The sequence below is a fragment of the Paramormyrops kingsleyae genome, chromosome 1 (genome assembly GCF_048594095.1).
Source record: "Paramormyrops kingsleyae isolate MSU_618 chromosome 1, PKINGS_0.4, whole genome shotgun sequence".
Classification (NCBI taxonomy): domain Eukaryota; kingdom Metazoa; phylum Chordata; class Actinopteri; order Osteoglossiformes; family Mormyridae; genus Paramormyrops; species Paramormyrops kingsleyae.
Window position 1 is genome coordinate 61,803,579 of NC_132797.1, and position 23,394 is coordinate 61,826,972.

The 23,394-nt window shown below is 44.7% G+C and overlaps 1 protein-coding gene across 1 annotated transcript in view; it reads right to left on the minus strand.

The window, feature by feature from the left end:
* LOC111842904 (aryl hydrocarbon receptor-like) overlaps positions 1-17,145 on the minus strand; it is a 40,446-nt gene extending 23,301 nt beyond the window's left edge. Inside the window, exons 1-2 of the mRNA XM_023810006.2 lie at positions 16,783-17,145; positions 10,002-10,189 (exon numbers count right to left, since the gene is read on the minus strand). Of these exons, the coding sequence (XP_023665774.2) occupies positions 10,002-10,189; positions 16,783-16,841 (247 nt within the window). The 5' untranslated portion in view covers positions 16,842-17,145. The remainder of the gene's footprint in view (positions 1-10,001; positions 10,190-16,782) is intronic.
* Positions 17,146-23,394: the final 6,249 nt, after the last annotated feature.

The window sequence follows — 23,394 nt, forward strand, 5'->3', positions numbered from 1 at the left end:
ATGGCTGCCAAGAAGCAAGCGAGCATATCTCTTCCCGTGTGACTCCCAGGGCGGAGGATATGAATTCAGAATGTGATGCTAGTCTGAAGAGAAAAATAAAGCTGGGGAGGGAAAAAAGGCTTCAGTCAAGAGAGAGAGAGAGAGAGAGCTTACAGTGGCAGGGGTCTGCTGTGAAAGTGGCCCCCCACTCCCCCCACCACAGAGGAAACAGCACCTCCTGCCAAAGAACACTGGCTGTCTTAGGCCGCGAAATTCTCTGCCCTTCTCTCCTTCCAACACTGGCGCTATTGTTCTGTGTCTGTTTACCTCCCTGTCCTCCACGCCCTGCTCACCTGCGTGTTTAGTTTCTGCTTCAAATAAAACTTTATACACGGACGTGGTTAAAGCAGCCCTCGGCACCGTGCCTGCAGCCCTGCGTACTGCGCATCCTGTCTCTGTTATGGCTTGGATTTAAGAACCCAGAAAAGCATCTCATTAAAGAACGATGTTGTGGCAAGGAAAGGATCTGATGCAGTGTTCGCTTTCAACGTGCAGGCAAACACGGTTCTCAGATTTTGTGTTTATGGTTCACTCTTGTCCCAGTTACCAAAGGGATGTGGGGGTCCTGGTTTCACAGACTCCCTGGAATGTGCCCCCCACTGTGAGCCTGACTGATGCCAGAGGATCTTCTAGCTACGTATCAGGACATACCCCACATGGCACTTGCACCCCCCACCCCCCTGCAGGCACGTTTACTGACTGGCTGTGGTGAAACCCAATGTCACCACAAGATTTTGACAGAGAGGGTGGAAATGCTTGATGAGATCTTCCTTTTATTATGGGAGCCAGACACACAGCACCTGCTCTACTGCTGTTTGGACATGGTTCAGGCACAACCAAGCAGACAGACAGCGATATGTCACTTTATAGCTAATGCGACACATAATAGAAAATCAAACAAATTGGCCCCATGATCAGAAGCTGAGCTGAATAGCTGTGCTAAGCTGGCTCAGGCTCCCAGTGCTCTGGAAAACACAGAGATATAATCACTTCCTAGAGTCAGTGTGGGCTTCGGTCAATTGTGTGTTCTGGTTGCAGCCTATAGGCATGACTTGATGAAAGTGTCCCCATCCTGACTTCCATGTTTCCGTGGCAATTTTCCATTTAATGCCGAGGCTGATGACAAAAGGGCCTGTGAGATATGACATATTCAAGCCCAGGGGCCTGTTTGTGGTTCTTGGAAGCCTCATGGAAATGCATGGTTTAAGTGGTGACAAGTACGGCAATCTTACTGTTGAGGGCAAATCTGAATATCAGCAGCCTCCCTGTGGCCCCAGAGCTGACCCGAGCAGAGGAATTATGAGAATCCGGGCAGCTTGCTCCTTTTGAGACTCCAAACATACATCCGCCTGGAGTCCGTCTGCTTTCTACACCTCACTCAGAAGTGGGGAGTCTGCCAGTGTGTCTGTGGGCCACACCCAGGCTAGTTCTCACCACCCTCCAACTTCCCAAAGAGCTAGGGTTTAGTGGCCAGTTAGCCAAGAGAGACATTCAGGCTCAACTCCTGTGAGAAAGCCAGCTTCCTGTGGACCTGAGGTAAAGCGTCATTGCCTGCAGGACACCGTGCATAAGTACTCGTTTTGTTTTCAAATCAGGCCCAACCTCTCCCCATCAGCCTCGCCTTGGTTTTCCAGACGTGCAGAGACACATGCTATGTCCTGCACGCTGTCATTTCTAGCAAGGTGTCTGTCCTCTGTACGTAAAGTTCAAATGATCTTCCACTGGGAAGTGTGACGGTGACAGGCTGAAGCTTAAGTTGTAGTCGCGAGGAATCTGCTAGGAAAACAGCCGTCACTCAAAATCCAGTTCTCTCATGCGTTGACTATGCTTCAGTAGTGGATGAAAAAAATGACAGGAAGCCATCAATCACATGGGACTAGCCTGAGATCCGATTGGCTGACGTAATGCCTCCCTCCACCACCTGGGGCGACAGGGCCAAATTGTGAAAGAAATGTCTTGTACTCATCCTCTGACTCATATGCACGGGTTTTAGGGTTTCAGAGCATCTCCTATGGGGTTCCAGAAGACAATTAGGGGAGGTGGTGGGACATTTAAGCAGCTATGGACACTGATTGTCCTGTCTATAATTATGTGTTTTATGTCTTAAGGCAGTCTAGGTCCCTACAAATCCAGCTGGAAACAGGTTGATCTAGAGGTGTTTGGTTCTGAATCTGTGATTAACTGTTTACTGCTTGGAATCCCCAGGGGGACCTGATGTTGAATCTTTGAGGAGGTGCCTGAATGGCTTCAGTAACGTGTATTAAAGAGTTGAAGGTTCAAGGTTGAAGAATTTCAAAAGGGAATAATTTGCATGTGAAACTGGGAATCTGAACGGGTTACAGGAAGTCCATAGAAAAGCAAAGCTGCTGTGAAGAACAAAACACACAGCTGGGCAGGGAACTGTGCTGCCCTTGACCTCGCTGCTCGGGTCCTGAGAGCTGTAACCCTGCGCTAACGCCTAGCAGATGGCATGTTTACAATCAGCTGGAGAGGCTGCGTTTTACCCAACGTCACCTCAGCTGTCGGCACTCGTTTCTTACAATGCCACGTGCTGCTGTATATTGCCATCCAGTGTTTCAGTCGAAGAAGCCCATATGCAAACAAGCAGACACGGGTTCCACGGATCACCAACTGTGGACTGTTTTCTTCCTGTCGTTGTTGCCTTATTTTCATCAGTCCTGGATCCTTGGTGCTCTGGTCAACCTGTTCACACATTTGGCTTTCCGGACCTCGCAGCCCATATAAGCTGATGCTATCTGCACTAGAGAGACTCCCCTCACTTGGGTCCCTGCTGCGTGCTCAACAGAGGCCATTACTCTTGATCGAGTCGGGATAACACGTGCGGCTGTGACATTTAAAACTATCAGCAGTGGAAAGAGTGGCAGACCAAGAGCACCTGCAGAATCACAGACCATCCAAGAGGAAGCTTTAGTCCTGGGATTATTTTTTTTTGCTATTTGCTCTTTATTGTTCCTTATCGTAATGTGTTGTTTGAGTCTGCAGGGAGGTATGCAAGCATTTCATTGTACTTGTACTTGTACAAATGACAATAAAGCTTTTGAATCCTTGAATCCTTGAGCTGTAGGTTACAGGTTATGTTGGAGTTGTAGGTTACAGGTTACACTGGAGTTATGGCATTGCGACAGTCCAGTAATGCTTAGAATGTGGAAGCTGAGAAAAGCAGAGCAGGAAGCTTCATCTAGATGTCGATTCAAATTAGTATTTGTAATTTGAATGATAGTGGAGTGAAAAAGCAGATATTGGAATTATAATATAGCTGAAGCTGTAGTAATACTACTACTACTACTACTACTACCACTACTACTACTACTACTACTAATAATAATAATATCCAATGTGACAATTTCTAAGCTCATTTATGTAACTCACTGACAACAAGATCTGAGCAATGTTGCTTCCACTCCATGATACCCCTGCCTTGCAGGTTGGTGGATGGCCTGGTATTGGGGGCATAATGGCACAGAGACCCCAAAGCTGCCGACAAAGATGCTCACCTGGCTGGTTTGCTGAAGGCTTAACCTATTGACCACGGCATCTTTTACAACTAGAAACAGTGCAATAGTTCAGCTGTGACCGGCTTAGAGTTGAGGGTAGGTTGATGTTAGGTTAGAGTTGGGGATGGGTTAGGGGTTAGGATAGAGTGGCCACTTCCTTAACCCCAAAAAGGAGGACAATATGGCAGGGCGGGAAACAAAAAACCAAAAATATTGTAACAGACCTGAGAACTATTTTAAAGTGACAATTATTTTTAAACATATAGATAAATAGATAAAATAGATGAATGCATGCTGGTGTTATTTGAAGCAGGGGCATAGGAACCAGAGGAGGCGGAGAAACATGTACCCCCAATATTTAATTTGCATTCATTCATCTCCCCAAAAAAATTGACCTTTGTATTTAAAATATTATGTTCTCCCAATAAAACTCTTTAATTGAATTGAACCCTTTCCATTACGGCTTATATCCACATAACATCAGTAAAGTATGCAGAAGGCATGGAATTTGTATTTCTTACTCTTCTAAATGAAAGTATGTTCTTTTTTCGTGGTGAGTTGGGAGGATGTGTGTTGTTAACCAATAATGTTAACGCAATATTGGTTTAATAGGTGTGTCACTGAGTCAATAAAAGGACTTCTTATTAGGCTGCAAAACTTGATAACGGAAAGGTCATCCAGGTAGCGAGAGAGTGCGTTTATTTTTCTTGGTGTAAAGGCAACTGTAGTATTGTTTTTTTCAGTGGAAACTTTGTAACTAGTAATAAAATCCTAAAAAAAATTCCTAGTGTTTGAAACTAATTATTTATTTGGCAAATAGCCGTAGATTATCCCTTACAAATTATACTGATGATGAAAAGGAGGAAAAACAAGTGTCGGACAGAGGACATGAGGCTGAAAAAGTGGAGTGTCCAGCCTAAAGCCAGGTGTCAGGCTGGCCTTGGTCAGGTCAGCCATCTCCTGCAATGCTTCTGCAATGATTCTTTTAAAACCCAATATGAGCAGCTCATTAGAATCAGTGTGATTGGTTTGGCCAGCGATACCAGAGTGGCATTCGCAGAATCGTACCATATTCCTTTGGCTATCCAGTGAAAGTTCACCTGAGTTTATTTGACACAGTACACCGACTGAGTGCTTCCTGAAGAGATCTGCGAGAAGTATGCTGTCACATGGGGTGATGACATCCCTGTGACTATAATGAGAAGTTCTTCCTGTTCTCCTCCCTAGCTAATAAGAAAAGACAAACACACATGCATACACGCACACACACTTATTCATATCTTTATGGGGACTCTCCAATCACTTCTATGGGCATAACCCTATTCCCAAATATGACAACCCCTATCCAGCCCTATAATGTAATAATGACAAAAACACATTTATGTACACACACACACACACACACACACACACACAAACACACACACACACACACACACACACAATCACAGTTTCACTAGCCAGGTTCACTAAATCTGCAGGCTGGCTGTGTTTACAATAATAACCACACTTTCTGATTAATATGTTACATCGGAATGCAAGTGGGAAAAAACCCTGTGTATCAAAACAATGGTTCTTTTTAAGCTTGTCCATATTTATTGTCAATGAATATGACTTGGCAAAACCTTGATCAAACAAGGACAGTGCACCAAACAAAACTTATACCGAATTAAACCCTAACCAAACAAAGACACCTTTCCCCGTGGCGTACGCTTAGTTTCGGAAGGACGGCCCACCAAGGGTTATTTTTAACGTTTATGAAATCCTGTGGAATGGAGCCAAATGACGTTCTCCAGATTGGGCTAGATGACTCAATCTGTGGCTACAAATCTGGATGGGTGGCAGTAATTTACTCCCTCCAAATGAGCAGTGACTGCGTGCGGCACACGTACTGAGAAGCACCTCAGAGGCCCAAGACTAGCATCCAGACATGCAGAGTAGTGTCCAACTTGACCCTGTGACTAAAGTTCCTCTGCTTGAATGGGTCAAGAGGGATCACTTGATCCAAACCTGCATTTTTGCCACAGGGATACATTCTAACACATAGTACAACAACCCACACTTAATGTCTTAGCCCCTTCTTACAATGCTTTAGTTCCTCCCACAGAGCAACTAGTTCCTCCTAGATCCTACCTTTCTCAACACCCAACATACAAGGTTCCACAAGCTATAAGTCTCTATGGAGGCCTACAGAGGCTGCAGGGTGGCCAAGTCAAGGGTGCCACTAGAGATTTTGGGCCCCATGAAAGCATATCATATTGGGTCCTCAACCAAGACCGATTCAGTTATGTTTCAAATTTGCCTTACGGAAACAAGGAACCAGAAACAAGCTCCCTCTGCTCTCATACAAAGTTTAGCACTGAATAGGAGAGTCCAGCATCTTGAATTACTGTCTTTTCCTTTGACACTTGCTTGGGGCTGAAGCACACAAGTCTTCTGATATAATTCCATAGGCTGGCTGGGCCTGTTTTGGTGGGCTATTTTCTGACAGAAACATGCACTGCCCCCAGTCCAAATCTCAAAGCTGTAAGAACATCCGGAGACCCAAGGGGAAGTTTGTCTGTGCCATTACACCGGATCAAAGTCGAGTTCCTTTCCCAAAGGTGCGGTGACACTTCCCACTGCCTGAATCTGTCATTTGGAAGAACCCGTCCAGGGGCTCATTATGTGTGCCAAGCTAAACCACTCTGGAGTTCCCCCAACCCATCTGGCATGATCACCATAGATCACCTGATCACCATAGAGACAATTGGTGGTTGGTAAGACATGGCTGGAAACATGCGATGCCAACAACCTATGACACACAGACTACCCCTGCAAGGCATCTAAAGGAGGCCAGTCCCACAAGAGGAGGATACAGTTGAGGACAGATATGTTCGGCTACTCCGTGCAACTGCTGGAGAATCCGGCTTCCATTCCAATCAAATCAGGAAGCCGGACAAGGTCAAGGCCAAGGTCGTCATGTGAAGCCCTTTCCCATAAACTCCAGATGGAGAGAAAGAGACAGTGCTCTCTTATATGCAGATCCCGGCCGGACTGCTGTTTGAGGACCTGGTAGCTGGTGCTGATATTGTGGATTTAAGCAAATGATATGCAGTGACAAATTCAGCTACTATATTTGAAGCTCCAGTAGAAGTTTTGAGCATAATTAATATCATATAAATTGTATATAATTCTCAAAGTAAAGCCAAATGGTGCATTGGTTTGAGTTGCAGGAAAGTAGTAGAGCTGCTCTATCAGATTACTATCTACTGGCGAGCATAGCAGACCGGTTCATCTGCATAAAACACCCACAAGAAACTACCTGATAAGGTTGACTGGTTTTAGCTGGAGTGGGGAAAACATACTCAGGTCCCCTGTGGGGGTAGAAGCAAACTGGAAAGTTCATCCAAACTGCAGTAAGGTGTGCAGGGGAGGGAGGGAAGAGAAACACTGAGAGAAAGGCAGGAAAACAGAGAAACAAAGAGTGACAGATACAAAGAAAGGCAGAGAGATGGGCAAAGACAGCAACAGAGAGAGATAGAGAGGGGGAGAGAGAGAGAGAGAGAGAGAGAGAGAGATGGAGCGATTCTGACCTCCTGCCATGTGCCTCTGCTTTCATCTCAAGAATGTTAGAAATTACAAGCCCTGTCAGGCTCTCAGGAGGATATCGCTGTCTGATCGGAGGTGCCAAGACAAGCCAGCGACAGTCTCCTCCAGCCCATCGCAAGGCTTCACCCTATTTCGCACTCTGGCATCATTAAAACACAAACCTGTATGACCACATGGCCATGTGTACAAATGCCAAACCTTCCAGTGGGTACCCGTTTGGCTGCGTTATTCCTGAGTATGCTGGAATACTACAGGGGCAGCATGTATATTCCAACATGGAGCTCTTGATTCAGGGTTTTCACTGCCCTGCATGCGAAGATTAGTCTCTGTGTCTGTGCTGCAGACCAAAACGCATTCTCACATTATGGCACAGCTTATGAATGTCTCGCCAAAGCCCCACTGAAATGCCAGCAAGGATTCCTGCAGCAACAGCGGCGACTGTGTACACCTGTTGCCTAGGTGACGTTTAGGCACTGTGCCTGCACCTATCCCACTGGTAGCAACGGTCTTTGAGGGAAGTGACATGTATAAACGCAAGCAGGAAACGTTACCCATCCCCAGTGACTTTCCTTCGGCCTGTTTTTGCAAGTGTGGATCGCAGCCCGAAAATAGGCTCCCCTCCTGTCGACAGGTTTGCCAAGCCACCCTGGGCCGAGGGGAGGTTGACGTTTGTTTTTAATTGCTGCTATTTTAGGCACGGGGAGAACAATGGCAGGAAGCCTATCGTGGGGTTAAGTGGCAGGCCGTGGCGACCCCAGCATGTCCCAGACTGTAAGTGTTGCCACCAAATGGCAAAAAGACCATTTATTTGCATTTTACCAATGACATCAAAAGGGAAAAGGGAGTGGGCATAATGGGGGGTGGGGCGCTCTAATAACAGCCTAAACAATATGTGGCCCATTTTTGACAGGAAAGGGAAGTTTAGGTTGAAACCACATCTCATTTCAGCGGTTAGGATCATCACCATTGTCTTCTTCATGTAATTGCTTAGCAGTGCTCATCCATTTATTTACCGTTACGTGCGGGATTCCTTTATAGATCTGCAACAACCTCCATGCTCCTACCTGCCTATTTAACGCCAGGCCCCGTGCCACAGAGAATGCTCAGGCCGTGGGCCGTCCAATCAGGACGTGCCAAGCCTGGCACCCAGCTAATGGGCATGATATCACAAGCTACGGCAGAATGTACTCATTCCAGCATGCACCTGCCAGCATTTAACAGTCAAGTCATCCATTTCACCTGATCTAAATCAGGACTGGGGCCACACTTAACCTCCCCATTAGACTTCTCAATCTCAAATAAGAGATGTAATTCTGTGAATGTGCTCTATAAATATGTTGCTGAATAAAGTCACAGGCCAAGTGATCCAAGTAGTCAGTCACAGCAGTGCTAAGTAAGAAAAAAGCCATCAAGATATGGTCACCATTCCAGTTACACGGAGAGTGTGAAGTGTCATGGAACCCAGAAATTATGTAGGGCAAAGGTGAAGACTAAGGCTTCAAATGCAGGAAATGGCCAGAAGGCACAACGTTTAGCATTGCTGCATGAGCTTCTCCAGGGATGAAGGGAATTAAAACAGCAGCAAGAGCGCTGAGCTTGAACAATGCACTGTTAAGCACTGTTGACATTTTATTAATGTTTACGGAACCAAAATAGCAGCTTCCATGTTTAACTGTCACTCTAAGATGTGTTAAACGGCAAATATTATTGCCACAGTGTGTGATGTGTGAGTGGTAACTTTATGAGTATGAGTCACATCCGGTTTGTCTCTCTAAAATCTGCCTCCTCGTGGGGGGGTGCAGACTCCTCGTATGGATCCAACAGGCTTTGAACAGCACCATTTCAGGACACGTTCTTCTTTCGGTTAATAGAGAGACGTTTGTTTTCTGAGCCCCACTCACTGTGGTTACCCTTTGAAGCTGTGACAGTCGTTGGGGGAAGGGTGGGGGTTTCTGTGACTCAGAGATCCCCAGCCTGACCTGGGCTGCTGTGGGGTTTTGGGTGTTTGGGTGCAGAGCTGTGCAGAAGCGGTATTACTCAAATTCACACACACACACACACACACACACACACACACACATGTAGGGTAAACATATCCTTATGGGGACCGCTCATTCATTTCAATGGGAAAAATGCTAACGCTAACTATGACAACCTTAACCCCAACCCAGCCCTATCCATAACCATAAGTAACCAAACAAAATACAAAAGTTTTTTCATAGCAGTCACCGATTTTTATAAAATAGAGTTTTCCCTTATGGGGACCGGGAAACAGGTCCCCATAAGGAAAAAGAAACGGATATTTATCACGTTATGGGGACATTGTGTCTCCAAAAGGATAGGTATACCTGCTCACACGCACACACACACACACACACACATACACACACACACACACACACACACGTACACACGTACACACACACAAACACACGCACACACATACACACACACACACATACACACACACACACACTAGCACACACACACAGACTTTGGTAAGCCACCAAAGCTAAATTTGTAACCACGCCGGGTCTACCATACGATCTAGAGGTGAGAAGACTTCCTCCCTGCCCGATGCAGACAGGAAACTCAACAGACTCTGCTGGTTTCAGGCTTGTTCCAGGCTGGTGGCTACCGGCACCATCCGCTTTTTGCCACGTGGCCACAGTATTCAAGCTCTGAACCACTTTGGAACAGAGATAGAAATGCCACAAAGCCAATGGTGATGACCCACAGTAAGGGTGTGAGTGTGATGCTACTCAAACCGGGTACAGGTGGGGCCACCCTTGGACCCGCTGCTCTATTGGCAGTGTGACTCGCTTTCTGAACCCCCACCCTAGTAATGGCACTCACCGCTGAAGAAACTCTTGGCCTTCAGGTAGCCGACACTGAGCCGCAGCACAGACAGTTTGTCCAGGCGGGCCCGCACATCCTCGGGGAAGGGCAGCAGGCTGGTCAGCTTGTCCAGCTCCCCATTAAGTCGGTCCCGGTGCCGCTTGGAGGGGTTGGACTTGGCACCTTCTCGCGGCGGGGGCTTGGGACTGACGGGAAAGAAGTTAGGCAGGTCAGGACATGTCCAGGGGAGGAGCTCTGCAGTGTGGATCCTGCAGCAAGCCTGTACTGACACATGCACCCATATCTGCTCATTCAGGTTCATACACACTCAGGGAGAAGGTCCTTCACTAGCTATAAGGTCACCAACACACTGCTTCAGAGGAAGAAGATAGTGTCGAAAGAAAACACGTCCACAGCCTTGCTTCCCTACCCATGTTATCCAGTGAACAGCCTTTGTCACCCTACATCAAATACAGCAAAGCTCATAATATGTTCATGGGCTGTTTATTTTCACAAACAGCTGCACCTCAGCTGCTGATGCAGCTCCAGACAGGAGTCAGAGAGCTCTGAGTGGAGGTGGTGGAAATGACACGGGCACCGATCACTCTTCTGTTTTTGGATGCAACTTTCTGCCCCTGGAACTGAGTTGGATTAAAAATATTTTGAGGAAGTCAAGGAACTGAAAAAATCTGATGAAGTTAACAGGCCCAGCCCCTCTCATCACAGCCAAAAATGAAAATCTAAGTATAATTTTCTTATATTTAGACAAAATTTGAAATTCATGAATAATCTGACTAACAACACATCTTATGTATAAGATCAATTTGCTTGCATTTAGGCATATAGTCTTATTTTAGGAAATCATAACACTTTTCTTACTGCACTGGCAGATAATTTAACTAGTTTTAGGTCATCTTGTCTCAAAACAGAAACAGTTTATCATGAATTTGAAAAGCCATTTTTTGCAGTGCAGCCCATACCGAACTTGTGGGCAGCTCATGGAGCTTGCTGAGGCCATGACTGCAGTGGAATTTTCTATTCCAGCTTGGGTCACCAAGGAGCCTGACCACAGACTCATGGCCACCTCTGTGATGCCAGTGGATGTTTATAACCCACGATTCAGAATACACTGATTTAGCTGCTAAAACACTGCAGTGTCCTTTGGCCTACTTCAAAAAAACCAACATGTAAAACTAAAACAATGAATAGGAATACAAGTCTCTTCTGTGGGCTTTAAAAGCCTCTGAATGGCTGTCTACCTCAGAGCACTTTAGTCCCACTTAGCCACAGCGAGCATGCAGCCCCATTGGACTGGCTCTGACAGAAGGATGCCAGCAAGAGCCATACAGCCAGATTATGCACAGAAGACTAACATCACAGAACAAGGCCTGTAGCCGCCCTCCCCGGTGCATTTTCCTCTGCGTATGGCCGCCTCTTACTCGGATGTGGGTATGTCATCGGATTAATGTCCTCATTCATTTATTTGGAATTTTTCTTTGTTTGGGGTGCAACATAAGGGCCAAACATCCCCCACCCCCCATCAAGAGCTGCCGTGTAATTTTACATAGTGGGACTGCACAAAGGGGATGCCGCAATACAGTAACTCAGGGGATTAGCGGGGGCTCGCCTGCTGGAGAGTCACATGTCTGTGTCCTTATCCACCTGCTTTTCCTGGGCAATTCACTTCATCAGATCATCACCAGCACCAACAAAACAAAACAAAACAAAACAACTAGCAGCAAGGAGCTTATTGTGCTTCCTGCTGCTGAACAAGCGAAAACAACAATAGAGAGCAGCTTTCTTTCTCATGAGGTTTGACTTCATGTAAAACACAAAAGGTACAGGGAGAACATGGGGCTGTGTGAAGCAGCACTCTGTAGGTATTGGTAACAAGGGGTCTACGAACACAAAACAACATTCAGGTGCATACTCTAGACAATGCCTGGATCTAGGCCTCACAAAATGAAGTTGGAAACAAACTGAGCCGAAATTCAACTGCAACCAAAACCTAGCCATTGACAGCGAGGGCAGAACAACAGCAGAGACAGGAAAATAACCAGGAAAATGTCCTTATCCACCTGCTTTTCCTGGGCAATTCACTTCATCAGATCATCACCAGCACCAACAAAACAAAACAAAACAAAACAACTAGCAGCAAGGAGCTTATTGTGCTTCCTGCTGCTGAACAAGCGAAAACAACAATAGAGAGCAGCTTTCTTTCTCATGAGGCTTGACTTCATGTAAAACACAAAAGGTACAGGGAGAACATGGGGCTGTGTGAAGCAGCACTCTGTAGGTATTGGTAACAAGGGGTCTACGAACACAAAACAACATTCAGGTGCATACTCTAGACAATGCCTGGATCTAGGCCTCACAAAATGAAGTTGGAAACAAACTGAGCCGAAATTCAACTGCAACCAAAACCTAGCCATTGACAGCGAGGGCAGAACAACAGCAGAGACAGGAAAATAACCAGAAATGCAGCAGAGTCCTGCTCATTGACGATCGTTTGTTTGTTTGTCTGTTTGCCAACTCTATCCAAAACAGGTTATGTCGCGGTTTCACAGCCTGGCCTGGCTCTGGACCCTGCTGACACACACACCGGTTCAGTCTGGCGCACCCGAACCACCCAACGGACATGCTGTCATCTGAACTGGCAGCCGCCAGCTATTCTGTCGCACTCAGATCGGGGGGGCATCTGCTTTCAGTTCTTTTTCCCCAGAGACAGCATGGAGTAAATAATCCAAAGTCTGGTATTGGTGATTACTGTTTGATACTAAAGCCACACACTGTCAAAAGGAAATGAGACAAGCGCTGTTATTGACCTAAAGCACTGTGACTGACATTGAATTTGGAATAAATGCCACTTTTGGGAAACTAATCGCTAACGTTAATTCACAATAGGTTATGCCCAGGCACAGCTGCTTTGGTATCAAATGCCTTTATCAGTATGGCTCAAATCATTGAAATCTCTGGTGGAGTGCAACAGCACATGAATGATAACCTTTTGCTGAGCTCATAAATCTGCTTTTAGTTTGAGGACTGAAAACAGTCAGTTGTTAAACGTCACTTGCCTTAGAGGTCTGTGACTCTTATGGGCCACTTGCTAAAAATATCCAAGGTGCTGCACGTGCTGCTAAAGCTGACAGGGTCGTGAAATGTCACTTCGGCGCAAAACCTGAATGACATGATTCTGAGACTTTTATTTTTATGTTTTCAGAGGTTTCAGTTGAAAGACATCTGACACGGCTGGTAATAATGAGGTCTGGTTTGGTGGTAATACTTCATACGTGGCACACAAACCCCTGCTGAAAACTGGTTATCAAAACCACATTTTACTACTGCCTAACACAAACACAATATTGCAGCTTGTACTTCACTTCAACTTCATAAAGTTTAATATTTTGTTTCTTGAAGGCAGAAGCATCACACCACTGCAAAACCCCGGGGCTGTCACTGGAGAGCACACTGGGGTCCGAGGACATGCCATCCTGAATCCACATTACACTCCATTGAGACGTTAGAGGTCGTCCTATGACACTGCATAACCAGTCAACTAGTGGCCTCTGTCAGGCCAAATGGCACATTTATCAATTGAGAAATTCCATATCACTATTATGAAAATGCCAGTTCTTTAACATCTGCTGACAATCCTTCACCTTGACATGGCTTTACTAATCAGTCAAAGCATGAGTGGATTTTTGAAAATATTGGGATGACGGCCTCGGATTCAGAACGTGCTCCACCAGGAGCGTTGCTAGACATAAAGCTCTACTGGGGCACAGGTCTACCACCCCCTATTACCAATATGATTTTTGAAAGCTGAACTGAAGATGGTGTTGTGGAAAAAGAGAGTGATAAATGATGTAACATTTCAGCATGAAACAGGACCTCTGGATCTTCCTCTGAGAAGTACTATGATGGCTTAAACGCAGTTCATTTAATCACACACTGAGTGGTGATGCAGGCCTGTGGGAGCAAAGCCTTAATCAGTGCACTTTTCTCACTTAATGCCAGTTGATTTTACATGTCACATGACTACCAGCCCACTGATGACCTGGGCATAAATGTATTTACCCACCACATTTTACGAAAGATAAGAGCTTAAATAGAAATCCCAAGTAGCCACATTCATTAAATCTAGCAGCTCAACTCCTACAAAACATGTGAGAAAAACACACAGACTCACTCCATCTTCCCTTCCCACTACACGAATAAGTCTTGGTCAGGAAAATACTGGGACATATTTTCACATAGCCGAATCTGGAAACAATCTCAAAACAATGTAACTACTCAGAGGATAATCCAATAAATACATTATTTCATACAGGCCATTTACCATGGTAATTATACTGTAACATGCAAGCACAACTAATTGCCACATACATTTTTGCTACAACTGCAGGCAAGACACCAAAAAAGGCAAATTTAACACATATCTGAAGAATAATAGGTGCATGACTGCACACTGGGACAGCAGTAATTCTGCAAGTGAGACAACTCTGTGTTGTTGGTGGGCTGCTCTGACTCACACAAATTGATTTCAGAGATGAATTTGAGAGACGTTCTTACTATCCGTAAATGGGATTATCTGCCACATACTGCTTGCAAAGTCAATGGCAGTTTAAAGATCAGGACACTGACTGATGGCTGTGACGTCCAGGATGAAGTAAAAGAGTGTCCAGCTGTGCGTGACAGAGACCACGGAAGCCGATTTGATCAGAGACAACGCAAGAATGCGGGGGGTCAACCTAGGAGAGCTGTGTTGGACTCCCTGCACTGTGTGAAACACCACATAAAAGGCCTCTTCATCTCCTGAACATTATAGGTGAAAAACTTTCACAATACTTTAATAAACCAGGTGTCCACCTGCTACTCTACAAGACAGTAAGTTATTTCCCAGTACTGGAGAAGACAATGGGAGGGATTCATGGAGTACCAAACACCCGTCAGACTTGATAGTGTGAACGCGGCTGAACATGGGAGGAATGTGCCCCCCCCCCCAGCCTCGCCCCCACTCTCCAAAAACAGAAAACAGGACTGAATTTATGAATTGCACTAAACATGTGTTAATTGTGCTTTGATTGACTCAACAATTTTCTTTCAGCTGTGCTATGGAAAGCATGGTAAATGTTTTTGTCTGAACTGAACATTAAAAGCAGAGTTTTTAATGCAAACCACAATGCGACATAGGTACCAGTGCTCTGTCACACAATGCACAAGATTTCCATTACTCTGCAGTTCAACCATTAACCCCCTTAAAAGGTTGAAGGTAAGAATCCGTAGTCCAGGAATAAAACCTCCTGAAAGATTAGTCTCTGGTTTCCAAATACTTTTTTCCAGTTGCTGTTGAAGTGTTAATAAAATCTAAAATTCATTATTTTCCAGTTGAAAACTGTACTACTTAATTTACTGCTGAAAACTTGTTCTTAATTATTAACAATATACTTTTATGTATGTGCGTCATAATCAAAAATAGTGTTGGTAAAATGTTAAAAGGTCCAAACGCAGCCCTCTCCTGATGCTGGAGATAACAGCAAGTCAAAAGTGCTTAGAAAAAAGACACGACGGGCCGAAAAAAGCTCATGTACAGTAAACGCACAGTGTGCAACACATACAAAACTGTGATAAAAATAAAAACATCATCAAGATATATGCACGATGAGACTAAAGGTCTCTTAAAAGTCCTGAGGACTGAAGCCAGAGCAGAAACTCAGTTCGCTTGCGTGACTTAAAATATGTCAATTTAAAAAAAATTAAAAAAGAAGAAAGAACGCAAAAAAAGAAAAAGTGTGCTCTCATGAGGAGAGGGGAAAAAACGTATATCAGATTACAGTGCGATAGCCGGGCTGCTGCCCCCCGCCCCCAGCCCACCCCGACCGGGCCATTGCGTGACAAGCTGCCGGCTCCCTCTCTCCCTCTTGGCTTGATTGTGATTAATGCAGGAGAGCTTTTCCCAGCCTGTACAGAGGGGGCAAAAGCAGGAAAACAAGCAAAGCCATAGCAGCAGTACCACGACAATAAATATAAAGAAATAAAACGACAGTGGCTTACTCACGCGTTAGGTATGTATGGGCTGCACAACTTATGTGTCATTATACGCATGCAAAAAGACGCCGAGAATGATTATTATACACATATATGTGTAAATTCAGAAGTGACTGCTGTATTATCGATCGCTTTATGTTATTACCATCGAAAGCAACATATTAACTGCCCACAGCGTCTCTAATGGAACGTTATAATACATAAACACGAATAACACATAAAAGCTTAAAATAAACATTGTTTCAAAGGGAAACGTTCTGTTCCTGAAACTCTTAAAATGTGCCTGAACAGCGTGAATACATAATTAAACTCCGGTTTAAGGCACGAATGATGCCGGTTACAACGACGCAGCTTAACATTCAGAATACCTTCATTTGCCAAGTACGAAAGTACAACGAATTTGTTTTGGTACATCTGGTGGCATGAACTGTACAATTTAAACATATAATAAAAAAATGCACAAACTCAATACAGATCAAAATTGAAGAAACGAGGTGTGCTATTAATAAATAAAAACATAAAAAAAAAACATTAAAAAAACATGTAGACATATAAGTACGGGTAACAAGTTTTAGGGTACAGTTTTGGGGTAATGTACAAAAAAGCTTATGAGGTCAACAAGAGTTTAGGAGTATACTGGTATTAAAGTGAGACTTCGCGTGCAGAGGGACTGACGCGATTAAAAGGGCGCAGTAAACACCTCTGCGTTTACCCCAAAGCTGGGAAATACGGGACAATATGATGGCCTCACCTTTTCTGTACGGGCTTCTTTCGCTTTTTGCTTGCATATTTCCCTCCGGTCGCCAACATGATGGCTTTGCGTCGTAAGATAAAAACAATAATAAAAAAGCCTTTAGAAAATATATCCAGCGAGCCTTCTTCCCTCTCCCTTCCCGTCCAGCGCTTGCCGAAACTGTATTAAATAAATAGCCAGAGGAAGTGACAGCGACCCCGGCGACATGCAGATCGTCCTGCGACCCCAAGTGTCAGCGCGAGACCCCCCGTCCGCCCCGCACGCCGGCACACCCAGATCTGTCCGGCTGGTGAAAAAAAAACCCAAAAATAAAACCAAAAAAAGTTTCCTGTACCGCCTCAGACGGCAATGGCGTGAGCAGAGCTAATTTTCTTTCCTTTCCTTTCTTTTTTTTCTCTCTTCACATCGCACTGCCCCTTCAGTGACTCCGCCCGGGACTTGGACCAGCCCAAAGGAGCTACCGGAGTGCGCACGGTGCTCCAGGTAGCCCGGCGATATAGCGCCTTTTTAAGGTGGACCCGGACAGGATGGCCTGCGCTGAGCTTACGGCTCCCTCCGACGGCCGCTTGTTTTAACGCCATTCAAGGCGCCTGTTTTTCTTCTTTTTTGATGCAAAACTACTTGGCATTGGTTAAAATAAGAAACTATTACTTATTTGGTTGTTTATCTTATGGTACAGCAATATAAGCTAAACCAATAATAGGTGGCATGACACCATCAGGGTTAGATAGATAGATAGATAGATAGATAGATAGATAGATAGATAGATAGATACTTTATTAATCCTGAAGGAAATTGCAGGTTTATTGCAACACAACATATACTATGGCCAAAATTGTGGAAACAATTTTTAGAGATTGCAGAACTTTATTATACTTCTGCTCCAGTTATTTATTTAATCATCTAATATATATATATATTTTTAATATTCTTTGATTGTTTATAAACATTACTGCCAATATTTGTGTAGTAATTTTAACGTAATGCCAAAAATGCTAGATGTTCCCACAATTTTGGCCATGTGCTAACAGACATTTAGACCTTAATAGACAGTAACATTAAATAAGAAATGACAAACTATAGCAATGCAAAGACTGTTAGAGAATTTTTTTTTGTTTGTTTTTCTGATTTCCTCTGATTGGGTGGTGTGTGTGTGTGTGTGTGTGTGTGTGTGTGCTGTGACGGACACGCACCTCATCCAGGCTGCCTGGGAGAGGCCCCAGGATGAGTGGTTTGAAGATGGATATTTGCATAACATGACTAATCAAAGAGGAACAGTTTAACCCCAGGGAAATTAAAAGATAGGGTGGTGATAGGTCATGCCTGTCATTTTGTTTTTTTAATTATCTGACTGATCTGAAATGTCCTTTAATAAACACAGGCTAACCAACTAATAGCTAATCAGGCTTTTAGTTGGTACTCTAATCTAAAACACCAAATATGACACTTTTCACTCAAAGATACAAGTACAATCTTTTTTAACTTTGCTGTTGAACTACCTGTTGTTGTCATAGTTTGCCTAATGAACTTTGTGTGGTAATGATCAATCAAGGCTGTAGCTATGGAGTCAACATGGGGTGGGGGGGGACCAAGGCTGTAACTATAATAAATACTAGGGGGGCATTGTGAGCACATCTGGATATTGGGGGGGGGGGGGGTGCACATTCCCCAATATATATTATAATTATGGCCTTGGTAGTGATGTTGATTTATGAGAACATGGTCAGAAAAATAGTAGTTGCAGTGCAGGATAAGAACCTCACTCATTGGCACAGCAGCAGAGAAGGTCCCGACCACTTGACCCTTCCCTACCTGTATATATTCAGCACTTCCGGATTGGAGTGTATGTGTGTGCCTCACAGAGGAGGAGGTTCACAGTGGCTGCACTGCATGGTGGGTAATGAGGAAAACAGGCCTTTGTTGATACACATCAAAGCTGCAGTTTGCAGGTCGGCCCCAGACAAAAGCTGCCCCCCCCCCCCCATTCTCGCTGGGCTTGGCTCTATAAACAGTACTGCTTATTCAACATCGCTTTAATGCCTCATAATAGAGATGGTCTGATGAAATCATGGCTGTAACGAGCAAAGTTACACGATGCTGATATGGGGGTCAACCTGCATAGTTTTTTTTCTCAGTCAAGTAATTTGTGATGGACACAGTTGTCTGTGTACAGAGAGGTGGACGCTCCCTCTGCCTGTGTCATAACCTGTGCCCGATGCACATTCATCATTGGGGTGAGGATTCTGGAGGAGCAGTCATAGCTGGTCATGTCAAAGGCCATTTGCTCTCTCTGTGACGTCACTTGTGCCTTTTTCTGTCTTTCAGCTTTTTTGGCCATCACTTGTCCCCACAGGTCATGCCTTCTGATTGTGAATTTAATCACTCCCTTAACAACCAGACAGCCAGGAAAGAAAAAAAAATGCTGTTATACATTGCGGACACGCTTTCACTTTCTGTATGTTTAGACACCTGATTTTCTGGTCTTCCATATCTGCAGTGTTAGATCCCGCTCTAATAAGCATGAAATGTGCAGAGGGAAGAGTACGATATGTCGGACCACGTCAGGGCACTGCACTGTCAATCACACCGCAGACATCACCCTAAACCATTAGTGAGGGAGGAGGGGTGTAGCATTGTGTGCACTGCATTGTTTGATAAAAAAACAAATACAGACAGAAAAGGGTGAACACAGCAGTTTTGAGTGAAAGGGCATAAGTGCGCGAACGTGTGAAAGGGAGCTTTATTCACCGTTTGCAAAAGGAATAGTACAGGTGTGTTGGAATATGTTTGCTTTTTCATATCCCTTCTTGTGCTTCTTTTAACATACACATACTGTACACATACACACACACGCACACAGATCTGTACTGATATCTTTGTGGGACTGTCCATTCATTTCTATAGGTGTCACGCCCAGCTCTGTCCGATCCTCGTGTGTGCCACGCCCCCCTCATTACCTCGTGTTAATCCCCGATTGTGATCACCTGTGTCCTGTTATTTTGACTAGTCTTGTGTATATTAGTCCGCGTCCTCTTCTGTTTCCCATATCCGTCATTGTAGTGTCCGTAGATGTCCGTGCCTGTCTGTCCGTTCGTCAATAAAACCCCATTTACCCGTAAGTACGGCTCCATTCGCCTGCTTTCCGGCTCGCCTGCCCTGCAACTGTGACAATAGGCATTACCTTGATCCCAACAATGACAACCTTAACCCCTACCCAGCCCTAACATTAACCGTAAGTAACCAAACAAAATGGAAGAGTTTTTGCATTTTTAGTTTTTTCATTGCAGTCACATATTTTTTAGCAAATTGAGTTTTCCCTTTCCCTTTCCCAGTTTCCTTGTCCCCATAAGGGAAAAAAATGGGTATTCATCACGTTGTGGGGACATTGTGCCCCCATAATGTAAGGTATACCCGCTCACACACACACACACACACACACACACAAACACAGGTGAGAATGAAGCTTGGGGTTTGAGCACAGGGTCACCCATTTACCCAGCACTCTTGGAGCAATTTTGTTTTTTGCTGGGGTGGGCTACCCTGCTGGACACAGGACCCAAATCAGTGACTTTCCAAGCTCAAACCCAGAGACCTAGCTCACTGAGCCACTCACCCCCCCCCCCCCCCAAAAAGAATACTGTTTGAGAATCTCTGCTTTAAATGGGGATTGCCCTGTTAAAAGGGTTTATATTACTTTGTAAAATGTTAAAATGATGTACAAATTAGTACCATGACTTTGGACCAGCATAAACAGCTGTAGCTACCAGTAGCTGTACTGATAACATCACACTTAAATGATTATGTGTAGGGAGTGTTGCTTATATGAGCTGACAGAGGTCCAGCTGGAGATGAGGCCATCTCTTTGTGGTATTCAGGAAAAGCTTTTTAGATCTCATTGGCAATAATGACTGCTGCCTCAGGTGGTATGTCAAGGAAACTGCTTTCCTTTTTGAGAAGCTATAAAGGCTATTTGGCTGATTCTGGGACAGGATGAACAATAGCTGTAGTAGTTCTGGAATGCTGTGCTTTTATACGTCTCACTGTTTCTACTGAGCCTCTTTGATACCCTCCCCACTACCCCCACACCCTGTTTACTTGCTCCACAGGTTTTTTAGGAAAAAAAGGCAATAGTTCACAAGGCTTTCAACAATGCAAACCCACGCCTGTGTTTAGGCAATACCAAGACCTCATAACCAACCTTCATAATCATTATTACAGTCGTCGCCTTTGGTTAGTGTAATTATCTGATTAGTAAAACTTCTTCCATGAGGTGACTCAGGGGGTCTGAGAGGAAACTGTTCCCTCAGCTTCAAGGTTTCTCTGAAGCTGATCTCTATTTGCAGAACTGATCTGGCTAGAAGGTATCATTGAAGATGCATTGAAGATGATCATTTCCTGATGCATGGCAAGACCTTGGCTGGACTACAATTTCTCCACCATCCATTTGTGTCCTGCCACAGAAGACCGTTGTAGAGCCGCCCACGCTGTCATGTTTTGCGTGGAGCTCCTATCCTGGTTGACGGCACTGTTATCCCATCGGCGGATCGTGAAGCAGAGAGCCAGGAAGTGTACCCTCTACCAAGATTGTGAGGTCCGGGGAGGAAATTTATCCGGCCAGGCGTGGTGTGAAAGGGCCTCAGAGAGCAGAGTAAAGCGATGCAGGGAATCCACAAAGGGGCTCTTTCATGAAGTATTTTTTTTCCTTTTTGAGGCAGGTGTGAGTCGGGAAGGCAAGGTACAGCAAAGAGCCTCTTGAATCAGTCTTGAAAGATAGACAGCAGCCTGTCCTTAGCCTTCTCATAATCTCTATGTGTAAAAGTACTTCAAGGAAATTTAAAGGGCAGTTCATACGAGACTGTATTCAATGCATTGCTGAACGCTTGTATGCCAGGACTACGGACAGGTATGTAGGTAGAAGAATGTATATTTTGTACATAAACATAAGAACACTAATTGCCATGAAATGTCATGCTGCTTCTAAAGCCAGTCACTAGTGACAAATTGTGAGCTTAGCTTATTACATGAAGCATCCACATGTATGGCCGGGCTGCCTCTTGGATATCGTATCACAAAAGAAATGGAGGACGGAGCGTATGAATGATATATGTCACCATGTATCAAACCCCCAGCACCTGGATTTCCCACCAACGTACGTGGGGTGGTCACTCATTGGGATATGAATCTGGGCTCTCAGCCTGAACCGTAGACCCAAATCCCACACTGACACTCACCTAGGACGGCAAACTGAACTTCAGAGGAACATTTCAGACAATGTTCAGCCCCACACCAGGGTAGTGTGTGAGTCAGTAGGTTAGGCCACCGTCTTACGTCACTCAGTCAGGAGACACTTTGCTGGGTGACAGACATCTGTGTGAGTGGGCAGCTCCGTATGACCACGCCCTCACCCTGTTGTCCGCTTAAATCAATTTTTGTGATGTTTGCGGCTATGGAAAATGACGCGTGCCTCTCTGTGATTAAATGACAGTGGCAAAACAGCATTAGCACAAAATTTGATGAAGTGATGGGGTTTTGTGAGGCTGGGTGCGAGGGGGGGCAGATCTGTACCTCTGATTCACTGCATCAGTCAAACGAAAGGTCATCTGGAGCTAGAAAACAAAACAAGGCTGACCATTAGAGCAACAGGCAAGGCTGCAGCTGCAAAGGATGGATGAATGGATGGAGGGGTTCCTTTAATATTCTTACAGCCCTTCATTCATTTATTTATTATTCATTTATCTCTTGCATTTATCATTGTGCTCATAACGCTGCTATCCATTAATTATCTAGTAATTTACTTTAAATCCTGATAAAATACTGTCCCTAATTTCCAGTTATGCACTTGAGGGGGGGTTGCAATGGTTAGCACCAGAGGTGCTTTTACCCTGCAGCTGAGACGGATAGGGGAGCTCCTACCATGCTGCTATGTACATTGCTGAACTCATTATTGTTGACTGGCTGTATAATGGCTTTTGTTGTTTTAATGTAACATGCTGAAACCCCTCCCATAGAGACACTTTGGTTTTTTGCCCCAAAATTTGCATGCTTGCATCATCTTCTGTATTTTAACACAGATTTGCTCTGGTATCCTGTCCTGTCTCTGACTCTCGCACAGGTGGACTGTCAGCACTTTAACTGTGGGGAAACAGAGGCTTGTCACTTGTTTACACGAGGTGTTTTGTTGGTGACACTGGTGGCATCTCAAAGTGATACTTTCTTGACATGTCCCGAGGTGACAGGCTGAGGGCCACACATCACAGATCTGGAGATAGTGGGTTGAGACAATGCCACAGATATGCTGGTAGTACGTCTGGGGCGGCTACGGTGGCTTAACGCTCCGTTTCAAGTCGCATTCTCCAGTACAGTTACCGTGATGTTTGACCGGCCCCTGGAAACTCCTAGTTTATACAGAGGTGCTTTTATCCTTCATGAAGTTCAGTTCAATATGGCGGTGTAAAAACTCACCATTAGGCTCACCAAGCTATTTTTGCTATTTTATGTGCTGTAACTGTGAATAGCGATGCTACCGTTACATATTCTTTAATCTCATTTCATTCCACATGAACACAATGACAATAAAGTTGAATTTGACTTTGAAGGATTTTGAGGGGC